The sequence below is a fragment of the Rhineura floridana genome, chromosome 12, assembly GCF_030035675.1.
Source record: "Rhineura floridana isolate rRhiFlo1 chromosome 12, rRhiFlo1.hap2, whole genome shotgun sequence".
Taxonomy (NCBI): Eukaryota; Metazoa; Chordata; class Lepidosauria; order Squamata; family Rhineuridae; genus Rhineura; species Rhineura floridana.
Window position 1 is genome coordinate 36,312,778 of NC_084491.1, and position 14,869 is coordinate 36,327,646.

The 14,869-nt window shown below is 45.2% G+C and overlaps 1 protein-coding gene across 1 annotated transcript; it reads right to left on the bottom strand.

Annotated features, from left to right (window-relative positions):
• Window positions 1-1,329: 1,329 nt before the first annotated feature.
• THYN1 (thymocyte nuclear protein 1) lies at window positions 1,330-14,749 on the bottom strand. The gene is made up of 8 exons (XM_061593023.1): window positions 14,530-14,749; window positions 12,837-12,905; window positions 11,139-11,362; window positions 7,525-7,593; window positions 6,500-6,592; window positions 4,722-4,817; window positions 2,046-2,196; window positions 1,330-1,583 (listed from the first exon to the last, which is right to left on the bottom strand). Exons 2-8 carry the CDS (start codon window positions 12,877-12,879, stop codon window positions 1,537-1,539), a joined length of 723 nt encoding a protein of 240 aa, XP_061449007.1. The 5' UTR covers window positions 12,880-12,905; window positions 14,530-14,749; the 3' UTR covers window positions 1,330-1,536.
• Between the last annotated feature and the right edge of the window lie 120 nt (window positions 14,750-14,869).

Genomic DNA, 14,869 nt, shown 5'->3' on the forward strand with positions numbered 1-14,869 from the left:
TCTGTGTTTGAGGGTGAGAGGCTGGCCGAGCCCGCCAGTATTATACAAAGCCCTAAACCAGCAGCGGGAAACCTCCAACCCTTGGGCCTAACTTGCCCCACCGTTCCTAGCCTTTTGACCCAGGGGGCAGTATGGGCCAAGCCACACCCACCTGCCTTACACTCATTGCCATATACAATGTCAAGTGTACAGCAGGTACAGATGCAGCTAGGCCAAACGGGGGTTCCCAGGCACTGCCCATCAGCAGTCCCTGCAAAGTGCCAACAATCGGTTGTTTTGTTTCTTGATTTATTGTATTTATATATTGTGCTTGTTTTTATCTTTTTGTACACCGCCCAGAGAGCCTTCGGGCTTAGGGCGGTATATAAATTAAATTAAATAGTAATAATAATAATAATCATGCAGAAACATGGCCCCTGGTGCCCTGCCTGCCTGTCAGACATGGCTCATGGGAGAAGATACACATTGGGCTAGGTCCAGTTCCCCACCCTTGACCTAAACAGGTTGGGACCAGGATGTGTGATGGAGTCCCTTCTCCCATGTAAATCTACCTGCCTGCTGCATTCAATAGCTAAAACCCTGCTCAGTGTTCCACTGGCTTTGTGGACACGAGAACCAACCATATTAGCTGTGTCACCCAGACTTGCAACAGGGAGGCTCTGTTAGCTCTATGTTAGCCTTAAACAACTTGAGACCAGGACACCTGAAAGATTGTCTTACCCCTTATATACCCAGTCGATCACTGCGCTCTGCAGGTGAGGGCCTCCTGCAGATAACATCTCATCAGGAGGTCTGCTCTGCACAACATAGGAAGCAGACCTTTAACTGTTGTGGCACCTACCCTTTGGAATTCACTCCCCTTAAATGTTAGGCAGGCCCTATCTCTGTTGCCTTTTCCACATCTGCTTAAGACCTTCCTCTTTCAACAAACCTTTTAAGTAGAGGCCTTATCCCAGTCTGCATCTGTATTGGAATTGCTTTTTAAGATGTTTTTAAAGTTTTTTCTAAAAAACCTTATATATAGATATAGATGTTTTTAGAGTTCTACCCTTTGTTTGCTGCCCTGGGGTCCTTCTGGGAGGAAGAGTAGGATATACAGACAGAGAGAATTAAGACCTCCTTATTTCACAAGTTGTGCAGACAGTGCCCTTTTGTGTTTTGGCTTCAGTGTGCAGATTTCCGAGCCCAGTGACCGTGCTGGTTGTTAGCGCTTGGTCTTCACTGTACCTATTGTGTATTTTTTGTAAATACCTTAAGCATAAGCCACCTTAGGGGATCCTTGTAAGAACTGAAAGGCAGGGAGTATTTTTTTAACACAACAACAAACCCTTCTATCTAGGTAACAATAGGTACATATATTTAAATGTCACTTATTTAAAAACAAAACAAGGCCACCAGTAGTGGATGTAGCTAACCGTGCTTTGGTAGATTTTGAACTTCTCTCCAGCCACTTAAAACCACACAATGTTGTACAGGAGCAAACTGGTTTCTTTAGCAGCAGCTGAGCCAAAGCTGAAGCGATTCAGTGCATCTCTCTCAACGTGCTTTTTCCTCTTCCAGGCTCAAAATGAATGCAAATTGCTCTTTGAAAGAAAAAGAAAGTAATGGGATAAGGCAAGAGTAGCCGCCATGGTGCACTTTCAGTGTTGTTGGACTCCAACTCCCATCAGCCCCAGCTGATGGTGGGAGTTGTAGTCCAGCAACATCCAGAGGGCACTATGTTGACTACCCCTGGAATAAGGCCTTTGCCAAGGATCTGCCCCCTGGCTATTTTGCCCATTTTCTCACCAAGATGGGGGCACCCAAGGAAGTAAAAAACAGGCAAGGCTCAGGCAACCAGCAAGTTAAGCATTTTTACATCTTTGTCCCCTAAGGATGGAACGGCTGGGCAGCCTGTAATTCCAGTTTGGGGACCCCAAAACACCCATTATCTTGCAGAGCAGGGAGATCTGTTTTTATTTTTCATTCACCTGTTTTAAAAATGCAAAATCGCAGGTGAACGTTTTGGCAAAGCATCAACACAGTTGGCCTTTCCTCGTCTTTACCTTCAGTCAGCGGCTGAACAGAGAGCCTCTGCCTGATGAAGAGAGTCACGTCTTTTAGGGGCCCTCCTGAGGTTTGGTGCGCCTGGTGGTGAACTTTCAGCTCGGCCAGAGGGATGAACCGCTTGGTCATGCGCACAAACTGGACATCAACCTGCAAGCACAAAGCGTCCATTGGAGAAGGCAGTCAAACTGATTTCATTCATTCAAGAGAGAGACAACTTTGGAAAACTTTCCATGTGAGAATGACTGTGCAACTGCTCTTACTGCTGTTAGAGGGGTTTTCTTTTCTTTCTTTTACTTTTGAATCCTTGTTTTGTATTCTTGATTATAATTAAAGTAATTAAGAGACAGTGAGCGAGCGGGCAGTCAAATTAAGAGAGCTGCTGTGTTGCATGGTGTGGAGAAAGTGGATAGAGAGAAGTTTTTCTCCCATTTTCATAAAGCTAGCACTTGGGATGACCAACAAAGCCAAATGCTGGAAGATTCAGGACAGACAAACAAAAAAAAACTACACACAGCACATAGGCTGCTAATCTACACAGGAGATGGAGAATTCCAGAATTGTAAAATTTGCTCCCACAAGAGGCAGTGATGGCCACCAACTTAGATGGCTTTAAAGGAGGATCAGATAAATTCATGGAGGATAAGGCTGTATATGGCTACTAGCCATGATGGCTATGCTCTGCCTCCACGGTCGGAGGCAGGTTGCTTCTGAATACCAGTTGCTGGAGACCACAGGTGGAGACAGTGCTTTTGCACTCAGGTCCTGCTTGTAGGCTTCCCAGAGGCATCTGGCTGGCTACTGTGAGAACAGGATGCTGGACGAGATGAGCCACTGGCCTGGAGCAGCAGGGCCTTCTCATGTTGGCAACCAGCAGCCATTCCCACAATACATGAGACGGCTCAGTGCTACTAATCTACACAGGAGATGGAGAGTTCTGGACATCAGACTGGAAGGGGGTTGTGGTGGAAGAAAATTGCCTTTTTAATTCTCCAAGTGTTTTTTAAAGTCTCCATGCATGCAATAAACCAGTACATCAATGATCAGCTAACTATAGGCCCCTGCTGTGTCACTACATGCAGGGAGTTGTTTATGTGAGGAACAAAAGACAACCCCATCTCCTCCCAGACTGCAGTCTGAAGGGGCACAAGCTGGAATTCTGCTTCCTTAAGTCTGTCAATTGCACATATGGCCACAGAAGCAGCCTAGAAATTCACACAACAAGAATTTCTGTAAGCTTAGACTGCTCTACACACGCACAGCAGAATGAGGTGGCAGAATGGACTGAACCACTTCAGCTGGCATGTAGGGGACATACCATTCTTAAATCCTCCCCATACGCAACAACTTCCTGCACAGGAGAGAATTAGGAACACAGGATGCCTGCCTCATACTGAGTCAGACCATTAGCCCATCCAGCTCAGTATTGTCTACACTGACTGGCAGCAGCCCTCCAGGATTCCAGATTGGGTAGATTCCCAGCCCTATCTGGAGAAACTGGGAACTGAACCTGGGACCTTCTGTGTGCAAAACAGATGCTCTACCACTGAGCCATGGCCCTTTGCTTAACTAGCACATCAATGAGAACAGTTCTAGCCCTGCCTTCTTGCTGTGCAAGCTTTCCACTTACGGGATTTGACTCCCCACCCCAAACATAGGGAATCATTTGTACAAAAGCCATTTGCATTCTGGAAATGCATAACTTCCCCAATTCATCTTTCAATCCATAACATGTGCAGCTGCATCCTTTGCTCTCCTATCTGAAGAATTACAGCTGCCAGGATTACGATCTCTGGCATTATAAGACATTTTAAAGAAAATTCTGCCTCCCCTCACTGGCTGCGCAGAGGAGATGCTTGTTCAAATAAGGGTCATTTAAAATCTTGCCTGTGGGCTGAATGTAACAGGGAGCTCCCAACAGAAGGATTTCTCTTTTTGCCAGGTGATGTGATAGTAAGCAAAATAAGTAAGAGTGGAGGACTATTCAACTGTTCCCTCTCTTGGAAGAAAGAATGTTTTTGAAAAAAGTGGGGATAGTATATGTCAGCTGGGAGATATACTCAGATTTACCACTATGCATTCACACTGGAAGTAGATATATTTTCAGCCTTGCAAATAAATCCACCGATTAGTAACCATGTGTTTTGTTTACTAGCTCACATATACAAAAGGAAGTATAGTATGGCCATTTTAAAAAGGAACAAAGAAGCATTATTTGTTCCTCTTTCTTCCTTGACACCAGGAGTAGGGAACCTCAGGCCCAGGGTTGAAATGTGGCCCTTGAGGCTTCTACATGTGGCCATCAAGGCCCCTGGCCAGGCCACATCTCTCTGGCCCTCCTCAAATGTTTTCGCCTGGCTGAAATAGGTCCTTGAACTCCGATAACGCCTCTTTCTTGCCCTGACGGAGAAATAGGTATGTGCAGAAACTCTGGCTTTTGCACAGCTGGAACATAGCCTGATGTGCAAAGGTAAAAGAGTCACATGTGTTGCCCTGCCAACTTTTGCCTCTGGCTACACCCACCAGTGGTCTGCCACCCCTGGAAGGTTGTCCACAAGGGAATGCAGTCCTCAGGCTGGAAAAAAAATCTCCACTCTTAGAGTGCATGCTGATGGGATCCAAGTGCTCAACCAGGGTTGATTTGAAAGACAGGTGGCAGGTGAGAGCAATCTTACCATGGACCATTTGGGTTTCTCTTTGGTACTGGAAGCATCATAATGAGGATCGTTTTTTTCAAACTGGGTGTGATCCGGATAGGCCTCCTTGACTATCTAGAATTTGGAAAAGAAGTATGCTCAGAATACAAGGGTAACTGCAGTGTAGAAGCTTGCTTAAGATAGTCATCAGCATGAACCAACTTTTGCACCTGAATAAGTGAACCAACTCAACTGAAGAAAGAAAGAAAAAACACTATGGAGGAAATATGCCAGTCATATGCTCAGTGTCAGAACTCCCATGTCATCTGGAACAACACAACTTAGGCACCAAATATCTAAAAGACCATCTCCTTCCCAAAGACGCCTTGGGTGTTAAAATCAGCTGAAGGGGCTCTCTTGGTAGTTCACCATCCTCAGAGGGGTTTTTTTGGGGGGGGGCAGAAGAGGGCATTCTCTGTGGCAGTTGTGGAATTCCCTCCCTACGGAGGTGCATCTAGCATCTTCATTATGCAGTTTCCATCATATGCTGAAGACGCACCTCTTTACTTTTTGACACCTGAGATACATATTTTTAGGACCCACTTGATGTTTTTGACTGTAATTTCTTCTAAGCTGATTTTAATATTATATTTTGAAATTGTTGTAGCCCACCCTGAGACCTTATGGTGAAGGGCGGGCAACAGCAACATTCAGTTTATTATTTTTGTTATTAAACACTCACACATGCAAGTCTCAACACTCGACACTGTACTGAATGCCAATGCATGGACCACTCCCCCATTTTCTTTCTCTTTCAGTCTCAAGGCTAGGGGAAGATTTGAACCCAAGTTTCCCATATTCAGATCCAGGATCCCACCCACCACACCCCAGTAATTCGGGACAGGAGTCTGCATGTGGTCTAATCTATGTGACAGATCTAGCTGGGACTTATCCCGCTATGAACTGTCATTGCTTCCTCCAAAAAATCATGGGAACTGTAGTTCAGCAAGGTGTTGATGATTCTCTCGAAGACGAGGGCAGGAAATGTCTCTCTCCCTCTCTCAAGAGCCACATGCTAGCAGTGAGCAGTGCCAAAGCCAATGAAGAGCACTGCCAGAGTCAGAAGTAGGTGCCCCCCCATTCTCTCTCTCTCTTTCTCCTTCTGCCACCCTCTTTCTTCTCATGTTATCCCTGCCTGCTGGCTGAATGAGCTCTGGGGCAATAGGTTGCCCACCCTTGTTATGACATTCTTAACCCACACCAACCACACCTTTAACACAACTACAATTCCCAGGGTTCTTTGGGACAAGGCAACAACTTACAACAGTTTTACATCTTGTAGCATGGACTGAATGCATAACCTTGGCTCTCATTATAGAGGAATTAAGGATTGCTCTGTTCTTTTTGGCTTACTCAAGCCCACAATTTATGGCTTTAGACATTTTTAGACTTTCCTCTTTGAACAACCCTTTTAAGTTGAGACCTATCCCAGTCTGCATCTGTGTCAAATTGTTTAATATGTTTTTAATAATGTTTTTAACCCTTTTTAAAGGTTTTTTCAAATGTTTTTAATGCTGTTTTGTTTTAATGTATTTTAAGATCTGTTTTTATGATGTTTTAAAGTGTTTTAGTGCTTTGTTTGCCACCCTGAGCTCCTGCGGGGAGGAAGTGGAGGATACAAATAAAATAAATAAATAAATAAATTTTCACAGATAAGTCACCATTTCTTTCTCTCTTGCGATTCAGGCCAACATCCTGTTATCTCCAGTGGCCTAGCAGAGACCCTTTTTGCAGCAGATGGAGAAATCTGCTCTCACCTTGATGATGCCAGCAATCCCAGGCTCCTTACAGTTACTGTGGTAGAAGAAGGCCTCCTGGCCAACTTTCATATCCCTCAGGAATTTCCGTGCCTGCCAAAGGGATAGACAGCAGGGATCAGCTTTTTCATACTACCAGGAAGAGAGACTACTTAGCATGCCTCCTTAGAGATAAGCTGTATTACAGCCAGTGTTTCTTGGGATTTGGAGGAGAGACTGTTAGGTAAGAAGGGGGCTTAACACCCCAGTTCAGGTAAATCAAGCCATGGTTTGTACTAACCCTAGTCTGGAACCCATTCCACGGAGTCAAACTCTCAAACATAAAAACCAGATTTTAGAGCAGATTGACTGTTTTCCTTTTCCATAGGAGTTCCTCAGCACTCTAGTCTCTAGGCAAGTGGCAGAGCATGGGGTGATTTGTCAATTCAAATATTGCACCAAACCATAATGAAAGCAAACCACGGTTTCTGGTTTGCTAGCAGATTATAAATCATGACTTGTCACTCCAGACATCATACTAGTCCAGAGAGAAGGAACCATTTTCAGCATAAGTGCCACATTCCATTCTGGGCACCCTTCCTAGGGGCTGGATGCCAGTGGTCGGCATGGCCAGAGGGACAATGGGAGGAGCAATGAATGTATATTATACTGTATGCTGATTTCTACACTCACTCCCCTCTATCCTCCATCCAGTTCAAACAAGAAACGTTATCAGAGTTCACATTCCAGCCTAGGCACATTCTCACAACACTAAAAGCTATGGTTTGATGTTGGCAACTGAACTAGCCTTAAATTTCAGCAGCACAGGCAACAAAAGCAGGATGAAACAGACAGCACAACGTTAACATACATAAAGTGCCAAATCAAATCTCAGTGCTCCAATTGGAAGCTTTGATTTGAAAACAACTTAATTAGAATATATGCAATATTATCCAGGGCAGTTATTTCCAGCGTGGAAACCCTTTTTTGTGTGTGGAAAAAACAAATTATTGAGAAGCATATGTGCTACAGATGCCTTTACTTACCTGATAATTCCTGATTCCATCCCAGCCTGTTGTCTGATTGGGTTCGCCTTTCAAGTCTTCAATGCTAAACTAGATAATCAAATAAACAAGAATACACTATCAGCAAACCCTTATTGCCATGTTTAAGTTTCAGATCTTATTTATTGCTAGTAGCCTCGTACCTGGTATTGCTAGGGAATTTTAAGAAACCAAAAAGTCAGTGCAGTTTTGAACTCAGTGGTTAAAATCAATGCAGTTTTGAAAGGTTCAGTTTGCCATCTTGATTCAAAATGGCATCCAATTGTATCCAAACATAGACAGAAACCTGCTCCTTAATCTCAGGAACCATCCTGCCAAATCTGGTTATGATCTCTTAAGAGGTGCCCAGAGGACAGACAAACAACCTTCAAAAATATATAGCAGAAGCAGCTCATTGTGCTCTCCAATCACCAATGTTTCCGCTCTGTTACCTACTAAATTTGTAAAGATACTGGTGTAAAGAAAATGTCACTAGCTTTTTGTGTTTGGTTATTTAGAATCTGCAGTTTGATTATCCTGTGTCAGATTAAATTCTTGCAAAATGAATCTGATCAACGGCAACTAGGAAAGCTGCCTTGCTTGTGGTTGCAGCAGGAAAGATTTGCAGCTATTTAATTAATGTGTTGTTAATATTATTGTTCTTGTTATTAGTTCTACAGCAGGGCTAGTTTGCACCAAGAGGCAACACCATCATCAGGGTCGAGCATCCTCAGGCAGCTGCTGACGCCTAAAGCACTGCAGGAGAGGCCCACGTCGACTGCTGACCCACCGCTGCTCTCCAGTCTGCCTGCTCAAGTGAGTGAGCAAGGACGGCAACAAGCAACAGCACCTCTTACCTGTCCTCTCCCTCTGAGCGGTGGATAGGGGAAGTGCGTGGATGGGGAAAAGAAGCTGCAGCCATGAGCAGTGCAGAGGAATGGGGGCCACTGGAAGGCAGGGGGGCAGGGTTACACAAAGAGAATCTTTGCTGAAGACACCTGAAGACCTGGAGCCACACCTTTGTTGCCCATCCCCTCCTGGAAGCTGCTGCCTTGCAGGAATTCTCCGGCTGCTATCGCTTTTGCTAAGATTGCAGGTTGGGAACGTGGCAATTGAGGCAGAGGGAGGGAACCTCAGGCCCAAATGCGATCCTTCTGGCCTCTCTGCCTGGCCATCAGAACTCTCCCCAGGCCATCCCCTCTCACTGGTCCTGCTTCCCATCCTTAGTGTTGATGGGTCCTTGAACTTTGGTCATGCCTCCTGCTTGCCTGGAGGGAGGGCAGAGAGGGGCACGTGTGTAAGAACTTGCACAAAAGACTAAATGTACATTTGCTGCTCTACCTCAGTTTTGCATCTGGAACCACCCACTACTGGCAGGTGGCCCTCAGGCATCTCCACCCCCGAGGCAAACAGCAAGTTTGGTCTAGAAGCCTAGATGGCTTCTTAGCAGCTGGTCAGATATCATACTGTGGCCTCCTTGAGACAAAGGGGGCTTTGGTGCATTTGTCTCTCATTCTTGGCAACTTCTGCTCTACCTGACCTGTTGATAATCTAGACAATCACTGTTTAGGGTACCCTTCCCCAACCTCATGTCCGGCAGATGTTTTGAACTTCGACTCCCATAATCTCTGAGATCTATGCTGGCCGGCAGTACGGCTGGGAACTATAGTCCAACAACATCTGGAGGGTGCCCGATTAGAGATGGCTTGCTTCCGAGCTCCTTCCTCTTCCTCCTAATCTACTCAAACTACAGTTTACTGTGACATCTGAATCAGACAGCTATGGATAGCATTAAGCTGAAAATCACAATTTGCAAGCCTGCTTCAAACCAGTTTGGAGATCATCACTACCTAGTTTGCTTGATTCAGACCTCACAGAAAACTATGGTTTGAAGAAACAAGGAAATGGAAGAAAGAGTATGTGTGCAAGAGAGGAGGAAGAGAAAGACTGAAGTGCATTAGCGAACCTCTAAACTTCAGTTTGGTGGATTGGAAGGTGAAAATCTAGGTAGGCCATGTATTCAGTTCTAGCGCAATCTGGCCCCAAAGCAACACTTTTTGTCTACCAGTTATAACCATCTTTCTTGATTATGGCTATTGACCTGCTGAAATGCTTTCTTTGTATAATAAGCAAATGTTTATGCCTGGGTTACTGGAAATTTTTCTGCCAGTTGTTAAGACTCATGGCTACAAAGCTAAATGCAATACAAACACATGAATCACTATTTAACTGGCTTCTGAGGATGTTTTCTTCTAAAAAAACAAACCAAGGTTTCTTGAAAGAAGAATAACCCAACAGAATTGGCAATTACCTTTTAGTTTTGAGTTCAATCTGTGCTTTTGAGAAGATAAGTAAGAGATAGAATTCTGAGAACTGCAGCTTGAAAGCATCCTAAAGGTTTTGTCAAATGAAATGTTCTACAGCAGAGGGGGGGTGAAGAGGGGATACCTGTGACCCTCTAGAGCTCTCTAAGTCGGGCTTTCCCAGCCTTTGGGTCCTCAGATGTTGCTGGACTACAATTCTCATCATTCCTGACCATTGTCCATGCTGGCTGGGGCTGATGGGAGTTGTAGTCCAGCAACATCTGGGGACCCAAAGGTTGGGAAAGGCTACAGTCTACAGAATAAAACTGTAAATAAAACACTGTTAAAATCCACAAAATTATAAAAAACAAAATATACAAGAACAACTGCATCCAATGCTCTCTGTCCACCAGTGCAAGGGTTCTTGTACTAGATGGGTGAATTTTAATGTTGTGCAACAGAAGAATCCAACTCCAGTGGTTGTGCTAGCAGAAACTATTGTGCAACAAGATTACCAGCAACCTACTTCTGCATTCTCACACGCAACAAAGCAAAACATTTCACCAGCAGAATATATCGCTATGTGACTTTATCTTAGCACTACATTGGATACCACCCAAAATAATCACAATTAAAACACACACAAAATCAGTAAAACTTTTAAAATAAATGTAAGTAACCACACTGCATGTCTGGATAGGCTTCCTGAAACAAAACGGCTTATAAAACAATATAGTGAGGGCACCCGCTTAATGTCAATGTCTTTGGACTCCAACTCCCATCAGCCCTAGCCAGCATGACAAATGGTCAGGGACGATGGGAGCTGTGTCGCAACAAAATCAGGAGGGCCTGTTCTACAATGAACTGTCACTTGGCTTCTGTCGTTCCAAACTCCATCCAGCAGGAGGCACTAGTGCAAGAGAAGGTTTTTTTTCCCCCCAGCAGGGGTTTCCCAAACTATGGTCCATTCACGAGCCATGGCATGCCTGCTTCAAATGTTCACATATATTTTAATTATATCTTTGTTGCTTTTTTATTTTTTATTGTAATACAATGTGAATTCTATGGAATGCAAATTGTAATACAATAAAGTACAATATAAGAAATAGAAGCAATACAACTGCAATCAAAACCATCTAGCACAGTGCATTACAATTGCTGCAACAGGCAGAAAAATCATTAAGTGGCCCGCCAGGACCTTCAGCAATTTTCAAGCGGTGTGTGGAGAAAAAAAGTCTGGGAACCACTGATTTAAAGCCACATTGCCACTATAGATGCATGCAAACATCTCTAATGTAAGACAGCTTTGCTTACTTTCACATCCACTCCCTTCTCAAACCTGCTTTCAGGTTCAGATTTCAAAAGCCAATGGGTGTAGACTTTCTGGCTTCCGTCCTGATCAGCACAGACTTCAACCTTGGAGCTTTCCCCAACATTTCTCGGTGCAAGGCTTTTCATCTCCGCTTTTGGCAGTCTGGGTTCCTCCCTCTCCGTCCGGAGCTCCGATTTGGCCACTTTAAAATCAGGTTCTTGTGTAACTTGAAGGACCCAAAGAAATAATAGAGCAGATCACAGTGATTTGCAAGGTAAAGTTAAAAAGAAAGCAAAAAGAGGAGAGAAGAAAACAAGAATTTCAGCTCAGTGGGTTTCAGCTAATCTATTTTAAAAAATCATCTCTTACACTTTGGAAAACAATTCCTAAGTAATGGCAAGGGGGGCACGGAGGGAAAGGATGCATGAGGGCAAGCTTGGAGCATCTCTTGACCTATTGTGGACAGGGCTGGCACCAGGCATGACTGTACCCTTGGGCACCAGCCTGCTCCGGGTGCGTGGCTCCTGCCTGTTCCACCTACCTTTCTCCTGTGTTCTGCTGCTGCGTGTGCTATGTAGCCATCAACCAAGATGGCAGCAGAGGCTTCTCTAAGGGACAGATGCCCCCGCCACCATCTTGGTTGATGGAACACGTGCAGTACACTACGTGCATGCACATGCTTGCCATCAACTAAGATGGCGGTAGGGGCATCAGCCCTTTAAAGAAGCCTCTGCCGCCATCTAGGTTGACGGCTGCGTAACAATCTTTCTGCAATCACTGTACAAATTACATGACAGTAAAACATGTTGGGAGAGAGCCAGTGAGGTGTAGTGGTTAAGGTGGTGGACTACGACCTGGAAGACCAGGGTTCGAAGCCCCACATAGCCATGAAGGTCACTGGGTGACCTTGGGCCAGTCACTGTTTCTCAGCCCCTATTCATAGGGTCGCCATAAGCCGGAATCAACTTGAAGGCAGTACATTTACATTTTTTAAAAACACGTTGAACAGTTTCCACTACACTAGCCCTGCAAGGACATGTCTGTTCACTGACTGGAATTTTGTTAAATTGTCCTTTTAACAATGCCGATGGCAATACATTGAAACGGGCAAGAGTAAATGCTGTCCTGTAGTTTGGAATTGTCAGTGATCCTCATCGACCAGAGTGGTTGGATATCCTCCCAGATGGGCGACTAATAAATCCAATAAATAAATAAATACACCTAGTACAGTAACTAAGGACACTGCCAGAGAAGGCGGAAGACTCCTTTTCCTCCATACTCAGAACACTAACCCAGCAGGGTGCTGGAAAAGGGACAGAGCTCTCCGTTGCTCCCCCACCTGCAACAGCAAGCTAGTATCCTTGCTTTGCAGGCTAGTAACTTTTGCAGGCTTATTTTCAAGGCTGCTGGAAGCTGTTAGCAGCATGGATCAGACAGATGAGGGGGCTCTGGAGAAGAGAGGACAGGGAGAAGTGAGGCGAAGGACACTGGTTAGGGTAGAGGAACAGGCTGAATATCAGAGCCTCACATCAGTTGTCTAGATCTGGGGCAGGAAACCTGTGGCCCTCCACGTGGTATGCATGTAGCTAAAAAAAGCAACCTGTGGATGCAACCCCAGTTGCCTCTTTCGTTACACTGTTAAACTACAATGAGAAACTGAATGCCAGGGAAGAATTATCGAGCCTGGCTCTTGCACTGACCTGTCAAGGCCGCTTGGCCTCTTCTCTTGCCTCTCAAAGACATTTCTCCGGCTTTCTTGAAGAAAGTGCCTGGGGAAAAGAAAAGAAAGCATCTTAAGAGAAAGCCAGAAAGGAATTACTTTCTAGCATCATAGGAGGCACAACAGCAGAGGTAAAGCTTGGGGAAGGACTGTAGCTCAGTGGTAGAGTACCTTCCTTAGATGCAGAAGGCCCCAAGATCAATCTCCAGGTAGGGCTGGGAGAGACTCCTGCCTGAAACCCCAGAAAGTGTCTGCCAGTCAGTGTAAACAATACTGAACTAGATGGACCAGTGGTCTGACTCAGTATAAGGCGGCTCCCTGGGTAGGCTGCAATCCCATGGGAGCACAGGGTGTGGCACTGGGCACAGGATTAGGTTTCCTGTGAAACTCAGCAGCCCCCAGTGCAAACGGAAACCCATTTTCTACCTAACATGGACTAACCAGGCTGCAATCCCACATGCCAGGGATGGATGAGTAATGTTAGCGGGCCACGTTCCCGCGTGAGAAACCTCCTGGAAAGTCTTATGCCAGTGGTGGGTGTAGCCGGAGGGAAAAAGTGAGCACAGCAACGGATGCAATTCTGACTACTGTACAACAGGATGCATTTCAGCCATGCAAGAAGTCAGAGGTTCCTATTCTCCTCCTGCACATTGCTACATTTGGGCAAGCAAGAAGTATCATCAGAGTTCAAGAACACATCCCAGCCACGGAAAAGCACGCCAGGAGGGCATGGAGCAGAGCTGGCGAGTGTGTGGGTTGGGAAAAGTCCCAAGGGCCGAACAGATAGGCCTGGGGGCCCACATTCAGCTCCCAGGCCTGAGCTAACCCACGCCTGCTATATGTGTACAGGAGTGAGTGCAAGTTGCACTGGACACAGTGACACTTACTTCTGAGTAAACACACACAGCATTGTGCTGCCATGCCTGCATTTTCTCCTCCCCACCCCCTTTGGTTTTTAATTAGATTTAAAACTCACTTCTCAAGAAAAACAATTCTTCCCAAGAAGTTTATAAAATGCATACCAAAATATAGTTTTAAAGCCATTTAACACATCATTTCAGAAGACTTGGGGGGGGGAATAGCAATAACCCAGCAAAACTGAAAAGTCCTGTCAACACCAAACCACAACACCATTTCTGCAGCTCAAGTTCTCACAAAGGTGGTCTTGCCTCAGAGAAGACTGCTACAAAAGTCAAAAGTTTTAACTCACTATTTTGTGCCATTTTAGCTGGTCCCAATAAAGGTACTGTCCCACAGAGGCTTGCTTCCCCTCACCCCCAACACAGCTGCCTGTAGGGGTGTTTTGTTTTGCGCATAAAGGTAGCTTCAGACTCAGAGCAAACAGGTCCAGGTAACCAAAGCAAAGAAGCCAGAGTCAGACTATATTCTGTGATGGTGTCCAACAGAAGGCATCACTCTTGGCCTGGAAAGATCCAGGGTCAAATGCCCACTCCGCTATCAAACTCATAGGGTGAATTATCTCAGGCCAGTCGCTCTCTCTTTCTCTCAGCCTAGCCTACCTCGCAGGATTGTCGTGAGAATAAAATCAGGGGGCAGGGAGAACCATGCATACTGGTTTTAGTTCCTAGGTGGGAAACCAGAATATATATGTAATGAACAAACGCACATCAAAAGCTAAGAACCATAACGGGAGGAAATAATAACTACTGTACCTGTAAAATCGGTACCGTGGTGGTACAGATATGCAATTGTCCAAACTTCCTGTCTTCTTAATAATGTCCTTTCTGCCTCCCTAACTTTGCAAACCGGAGCGCCTGATTGCAAGAGTCAGACGTCAGGAGAAGAAAACTTTCCGTTACTAAACCACACTAGCTAGCCAATTTCATTCGGAGGTTATATAATCGTTATGCAAACCGCATCTATGCCTTTAAGATCGGCCCCTTGTCTTGCAACCAAACAGGGAACCACCAGCAGGGGAACCAGAGGGGGAAAAAGACACTACAACTCCCAGAAGCCCTAGCAGTCATTTGCGCGTCCTTCTGGGAATTGTAG

Bases quoted from the DNA above. Each gene is read 5' to 3' on its own strand.
- THYN1 (XM_061593023.1), bottom strand. From the start codon at position 12,879: ATGTCTTTGAGAGGCAAGAGAAGAGGCCAAGCGGCCTTGACAG. The intron at 11,363-12,836 runs GTCAGTGCAAGA...GGGTCCTTCAAG, and splicing joins AGGCCAAGCGGCCTTGACAG to TTACACAAGAACCTGATTTT. The intron at 7,594-11,138 runs GTAAGCAAAGCT...TTGATTATCTAG, and splicing joins AGAAGGGAGTGGATGTGAAA to TTTAGCATTGAAGACTTGAA.